The sequence below is a fragment of the Triticum dicoccoides genome, chromosome 3A (assembly GCF_002162155.2).
Source record: "Triticum dicoccoides isolate Atlit2015 ecotype Zavitan chromosome 3A, WEW_v2.0, whole genome shotgun sequence".
NCBI classification, from domain to species: Eukaryota; Viridiplantae; Streptophyta; class Magnoliopsida; order Poales; family Poaceae; genus Triticum; species Triticum dicoccoides.
Genome location: NC_041384.1, coordinates 20,108,353 through 20,115,187, shown reverse-complemented (window position 1 = coordinate 20,115,187; position 6,835 = coordinate 20,108,353). Strand labels below are relative to the sequence as shown.

The 6,835-nt window shown below is 58.5% G+C and overlaps 1 protein-coding gene across 1 annotated transcript; it reads right to left on the bottom strand.

The window, feature by feature from the left end:
- Positions 1–437: 437 nt before the first annotated feature.
- On the bottom strand, positions 438–3,297 carry LOC119266754 (probable leucine-rich repeat receptor-like protein kinase At1g68400). Its single transcript, XM_037548037.1, has 2 exons — positions 1,570–3,297; positions 438–1,465 (listed from the first exon to the last, which is right to left on the bottom strand). The coding sequence occupies exons 1-2, from the start codon at positions 2,891–2,893 to the stop codon at positions 771–773; spliced, it is 2,019 nt and encodes a 672-aa protein (XP_037403934.1). The 5' UTR covers positions 2,894–3,297; the 3' UTR covers positions 438–770.
- Between the last annotated feature and the right edge of the window lie 3,538 nt (positions 3,298–6,835).

Here is a 6,835-nt window from a genome sequence, read left to right as displayed (position 1 = left end):
TGGTATGAAATTTTGTGACGGTATACATTGATGTTGCGTCAATGTGCTAGATTTTTCAAACATTTCAAAATATACTACGCCATCCGATGCACCGGTAGCACCACAAGGATAAGAGCACCGGATACATTCCCAGTATAGATCACAGCCGTCACATAGACCCAACCAAGATGCTAAAACTCTTCATGTTCAACCTGACCCAACCAAGATGCTAAAACTCTTCATGTTCAACCGAACAAATTTAGTACAACTGAATGTTCACCGTGAAAAGAAAAGAAATTTCACCTAAAAAATGTAACATTGTGTCAATGAACTGGAAATTAGTTTTCTTTTATGGAAATCAGTTGACCGTTGGTCAAATTCACAAATACTCCAGTGCAAAAGTACAGTGTTATTTCAGATAAAAAACAAACCGTCGCATTGCAAAAATAGGCATCCAGTGCAAAAGTAGAGTGTTTGCGATAAGAGCTGAATTATTATGAGATGAAAACCAACTTGAAAGCCAGTCTAGTGCTGCAGTAGCAGAGGATCACATCGACGCAAGAAAAAGACAAACGCCATGATCAATCAACTCACACAATAATAATCTAGCATCCCAGTACGGCTATTCTAATCAGATCAATCATCATCATCATGTACAACACCATCATCAAATCAGATCCAACGGACCACACCAATCCTCCTCCAGATGAAGACAAAAAAGCAGTTAACCAAAGCACAAATCACAGTTCAATCAAGCCCCAAGTACCTAAAAAAGCTCTCTGCAATTCCGATCACTGGCTGGCGGCGCCGCCGCCATCAGAGACGGCGGGCGAGTCGGAGACGCCGGAGGACTCGTCCATGGACGACCCGTGCGACGGCGACGACGCCTGCGGGTCCCCGCACGCGCGGACCTCGTCGATCATCCTCACCACGTACCCGACCTTGGGCCGCTGGTCGGGCGCGCTCGCCGCGCAGCTCAGGGCCAGCTGCAGCATCGCCACCATCTCCTCCTCGATGCCCTTGTCCTTCATCAGCTCCAGGTCGAACACCTCCGACGTCCACTCCTCCCGCACCACCGACTGCACCCACCGCGGCAGCTCCGCCACCACGCCGCCGTTGGGCAGCTCGCTGCCCGGGCACCGCCCCGTCAGCAGCTCCAGCAGCACCACCCCGAGCGCGTACACGTCGCCCTTCTGCGACGCCCACGGCCGCGACGCCGGCGCCGGCGCCTCGGGCGCGCGGTACCCCGCCGAGCTCGCCGCCGGCGACGACGTGCCCAGCTGCGCCAGCCCGCAGTCCGCGAGGCGCGCCTCGCCCGACCTGTCGAGCAGGATGTTGGTGCTCTTGATGTTGCCGTGCGCCAGCTTGGGCGTCAGCCCGCCGCGCCGGCTCGCGTGGTGGATGTAGGCGAGGCCCCGCGCGGCGCCCGCCGCGATGCGCATGCGCGCCGCCCAGTCCAGCGGCGTCCGGCCCGGCCCTCGGTTACCTGCGACGACAGACGGAGGTTCCCACCTTCAGTTTCTCAGCAGCAGAAGCAGCAAGTGTTCGACGGAGTTAATGGCGAAGAATTGAGCGGAGCGGAGGACTTGCCGTGGAGGAGGGAGAAGAGGCTGCCGTTGGGCATGAACTCGTAGACGAGCAGCTTCTCGTCGCGGGCGTAGTAGTAGGCGTTGAGCGGCACGACGTTGGGGTGGCGGAGGCGGCCGAGCACGGCCATGTGGTGCTCGAAGTCCTTCTTGGTCGACGCCGCCGCGGGCGCCGCGTCGCGGAGCCGCTTCACGGCCACGACGCTGCCGTCGTCGAGCACCGCCTTGTACGCAGTGCCGCAGCCGCCTTTGCCGAGCATCTCCGCGGACGCGCGCAGCAGCTCCTCCAGTTCGAACCGCCTCACGCCGGCGTCCTCGAGAAACACCATCTTTCCTCGCTCGTACGTGCCACCGGCCGCCGCGACCACGCCTGCAGCGCCGTACGGGCTGGAGGAGTAGACGATCTTCTCCCCCTCGCGGTGGCGCCTGTCGCTCCGCCGCCCGGAGAGGCGCGGCCAGAAGTAGCAGAAGAGCAGCCCGGCGACGAGCCCGACCACGGCGAAGTCCGCGGCCACAATTACGGCCACGACCCCGCGGCTCATCTTCCCCTTGCCATCCGGCGGCTTCGACGAGGGCGACGACGCCGCCATGGCCGCAGCGGGAGGGCACGGGGACGCGTTCTGCACCTCCTGCTTGCACGGCGGCAGCGGCGCGCCGCACAGGCCGGCGTTCCCGCCGAACGCGCCCGCCGGAAACCCCGCCATGGCCACCGGAATCCTCCCCGAGAGGAGATTGTTGGACACGTTGAGATCCTGCAGCCTCGGCTGCGCAATGCCGTCGACCCCGCCGGTGAGGCGGTTGGAGTCGAGCCTGAGCGTGAGCAGCCGGTCGAGCCGGGCCAGCTCGGGCGGCACGACGCCGGACAGGTTGTTGTAGGAGAGGTCGAGCCGGTAGAGCCGGTAGAGCTTGCCGAGCGAGGGCGGGATGGCGCCGGAGAGCGCGTTGCGGGAGAGGAAGAGCAGCTTGAGCCCGAGCAGCGGCGAGAGGTCCGGGACGGCGCCGGAGAGCTGGTTCCCCTTGAGACTCAGCACGCGGAGGCCGTCGAGCCGGGCCAGCGCCGGGAGCGCGTCTGCGCCGGACAGACCGAGCCCCTCGAGCACCAGCCGCGTCACGCGCCCGCCCGCGCACGTCACCCCGCGCCAGCCGCACGGGGACGGGCTGGCGGACGCGTTCCAGCTCGCGAGCGCGCCGGAGCGGTCCGCGGCGAGGCGGAAGTCGGCGAGCGCGGCGGCGTCGCCCTCCGGCGAGCCGGCATTGGCGCCGCAGGCAAGCAAGGCGGTGAGCAGCAGCAGCAGCACTGGGGTGGTGCTGTCGCTGGGACGAAGCATGGCGGTTTGGCTGGTCGCCGCGGGCGGTGCGAGGAGCAGAAGTGGCAAGGAGGACAGCGGCGAGACGAGGGGGGGCTGGTTCTTCCTGTCTGTCTGGTCTCTGGCGCCACGCTCTGCCGCGCCTTTTTCTCCACCTCCGGCGCTCCTCCGCTTTCAACAGCTTTATCGCACAGTAAAGGTGCCACGCTGCAGTGGGTGTCAGTCAGTGGCCACCACCAGTGCGCGCGCGGGCACCACCAGTGCACCGCTGTGGCACTGCATGCACTGCTAGGCTCGTGTGGTGTGGTGATCGGTCGACGGGAGGCAGAGGAGCACGTACGGGCAGGCGGCAGCAAGGGGACGACCGACGTGTCCGTTGGTCCGTGGGGCTGGGGACGGACGGTGTGGTCGTTGGGGGTTTTCGGTTGATGGGGACATGTCAGTGAGCAACGGACGGAGGTGGTAATAATAGGGCCAACTCCCCACCGCACGACCCTATCCTGTCCGGCCCTGTTCGTTTGGGGTAAAACGGACAAAGGAGGTGGCCCAGCTCACGACGGCCTGAACCTATCCTGTCCGTGTTGTGTGCGGGCAGACCCATTTCAAGCGCAAATTTGCGCCGGGTTTGGGTCGCGGCGGACACCAAACGGACGCGTGCTCGTCCGCGTTGGGGCCGCGTGGCAGGCGGCCACCTACCTCCCACCCGCCCACATCAATGCGCACGAGCGGGCGGCCCCACCTGTCATCCGCACGTCGAACGGTCGCCGTCCTTCTTTAAGTGGGAAGCATGGACGGGTCGTCGTCCACACTGCCCCACGCCACCCCGCGGCCTCCTCGAAACCCGATAGCGCAGAAACCCTAGCCGAAGCCCTCGAGCTCGCCGGCCGCCCACCCCTCCGTGGGGTTCTGGAACGGCAAGGGCAAGCACGACCGCGAGGCCGACTCCTCCTCGGGGCGCCGCCGCGGCTCCGTGAAGGAGGAGCCCGCGTCACCGCCGCGCTCCTCCCGTCGAGCCCCCGTCCCGGCCCCCTTCACCATCAATCTTAGGCCCGCCGGCGAGCGCGACCGGCAGTACCTCGCGCGGACGTGTGCCGGAGGTACTGAGAGACGAGGACGCCGGTCCCATGGAGTGACGTCCACCTTCCCAACGGATGGCACCTCAGCGTCGACCGGGTCCCGATCCCTCCTGTGCCGGCGAGCGGCCGCGCGCGCCGCGATGAGATCGAGCGCCACCGCCGCCTCCTCCCGGACGACCTGTTCTACGACGACAGGTACGGCCCGGATTCCGACCTCTGGGACATGTGGCTCCAGGACGAACACGACACGCGCCGCGCGTCATACCTCGCCGGCACGGTGTCAGGGCCGCGGCGGCCACGTCGAGAGGTGCGCGGGCGTACGCGCGTGCGCGGCGTCACGCCCACGCCGTCGCCCCCTCCACCTCCTCGCATGTCAGCGGAGGAGGAGGCCCGTCTCCTCAAGCGTGTCATGGACGACTCCATGTACACGCACGACGAACGACAGTGGGACGGCCTGGAGGAGGCCATGGCCCTCTCTGCCGCCGGGGACGTCGCCTTCCTGGAGCTGCAGATGGTGGCCCTGGAGGAGGAGAGGAGGGAGGACCCGCCGGCCGCGTTCCAGCAGCTGCTGGGCAAGGGGTGGGGCTGGTCCTGCACTGTTCCGAAGATGGCCGCCGGCGTGGGCGTGAACTGGTGCCCCACTCCGCCGCGGTCACCGGAGCGGGAGGCGTCGCCACGGGAGGAGGTGGTGCAGGCACCTCCGGCCGTCCAGCCCGACCCCGTCCACCACGCACCTCCGGCCCACCTGTGGATGCCGCCGGCCTATGTCGACCTCGTCAGCGACGACGACGACACCGGCGGCCAGTGAAGACGGCGACGGCCACGGCACAGACGGCGCGGCAGGAGCGCGCGGGAGTCGGAGGCGTTTTTTTATTTTGTTTTATATGTTAATTATGAAAACTGGGCCTTTTAAGTGGCCGTGGAAACTGGGCCGTTTTGTGGCCCTCCCCTATATATGTTTTATGTTTTTTTAAAATGCTTTTATTTAGTTTTTTAGTTATTTCATTCTAGTTTTTTTTATTCATGTCCATCCCGGACACGATTTGGGGTGCGGCCGTGCGGTGCGTGCACGCACGACCCATCTGACAAAGGCGGACATGGATGAACCCATCAACACCTCAAAGGAACAAAATTCGGTCAATTCAAACGTCCGTTCGAGGTCGTGCGGTGGAGTTGGCCTAAAAGCCGTGGAGCGAGTTGTCGTAGTGGGAGGGAGTGAGTAATAATTGTTGCATGGATTGGCGTGCCTGCCCTCCCTTTACGGCGTGCATCGGGATGTGGGAAATGCGGAGCCTGTTTGGGCTAAACTAACCAACCAAGCAATGGGCCATGGCCATGGGCTACAGGTTCATCATCATCATGGCGCCAACAAGAAAACAAGAAGGAGCGGCGCGGGCTGCCTGCAGATGCCGCCGGCGAGGTGACTCGGCGGAGTAATTAGCTTGCAAACTTTGGTTGAAAACTACTAGTCCCTCCAGAATTTGGAACGAAGGGAGTAGTACTAATGGTTTTTATAGCTGACAATTGTTAGTTATAGGCAGCGTTGGATCATCAACAGATTACGGAGGGAACGGGGAAGCAAAGATGAAGCAAGTAGCTGCAGAATTCAGCATTTGGTGTTCATTTTTCTTCCCTGATTGCTCAAGTTTCAGTCTTTTAGAGACAAACATGCTGCGCTACAGCACTCTGAGTGACTGAAGGGCTTGGGCTGAGACCAAGCCTAGTCATTACATGGGCCGGAGCCAGCAGGTTAACTTTCTCTTCTGAAATATGAGGTCGGCCCATTTGCTAAAATAAAAATCATCACATCCGCGTACAACATTAGACCTCCATTTGCAAAATGCCGCTAAAACACGCACTGGCCTAGACCCTGATGCTCCCTCGTCTGACTTCGCTTTTTCCCCTCGCTCCTCGGCCGAGACCCATGCCGCCTCGCTTTTTTCTCCGCTACCACACTCTGAGTCAAGTCAGTGACTGGAAGTTTTGGGCCGAGGCCAGCCTAGTCGTTCATGTGCGAGAAAGAGACTGTGAACTCCCATAATTCCCTTTAAGCGAAGAACTCTTGCCGAAGCCAGCCCAGAGTAGAGCTCCGATGCGTTGCTAATTGAGAATAAAGTGTTGTTTTACCCGCAAAAAAGAGAGTGGTGCTTTTCCTCTCCAAAGATAAAATGCTTGCTACAACACTGCGCATGGCTAAAGGATCTTCACATCATTTATTAAAATATACTTTGAAAAAACCATGATTTTCAGAAAATGCTTCTTGAATTTAGAAAATAACGTTAAAATTTGGAAAACTTACCAATTTTTTTAAAATAATATCCTTGAATTATATTTTTTTGAAAAGTGTTCATCAAATTTAAAATATGTTCATAAATTTTTTAGGAAATAACCATGATTATTTAAAGGTAATTTTTATAAAAATTAAAGGTAGAAGTAATACAACAAAAAACAAGAGAGGAGAAAAATAAATGAAAAAGGGAAAAAAGTAAATTCAGTATAAAAACATAAAATAAAAAAATTATATGCTATAAAAGGATCAAGAATAGTGTGCAAATCGCAGAAATCGCTCACCCTCTCGTGATATGGACCAGCCCAACTCGATGGCGTTTGTTGGTTCAAGTGATTTTATTTTTTCAAACTGAAGGTTAGGATATTCCAATGAGACTTTCTACTTTGTTGATATTTGTGTAGCATACTTTTTTTCAAACATCATGGCTTATGACACATTGGGATTGGAAAATGCCTCTTATTCATTCTCCAGGTTAAGACCCAGAATGACAAAATTGTGTTTTATCTCCATCTAGAGCGACGAAAGTTCTGCCATAATGGTAAAGTCCGCTAGAAATTCAATGGGAAGGGTAACCATTGACCTATTATAGTTACCCCC

Excerpts from the sequence above, each read along its gene's own strand:
- LOC119266754 (XM_037548037.1), bottom strand. The coding sequence starts at position 2,893 with ATGCTTCGTCCCAGCGACAGCACCACCCCAGTGCTGCTGCTGCTGCTC. Across the intron at positions 1,466-1,569 it reads CCTCTTCTCCCTCCTCCACG|GTAACCGAGGGCCGGGCCGG; the intron begins GCAAGTCCTCCG and ends CTGTCGTCGCAG.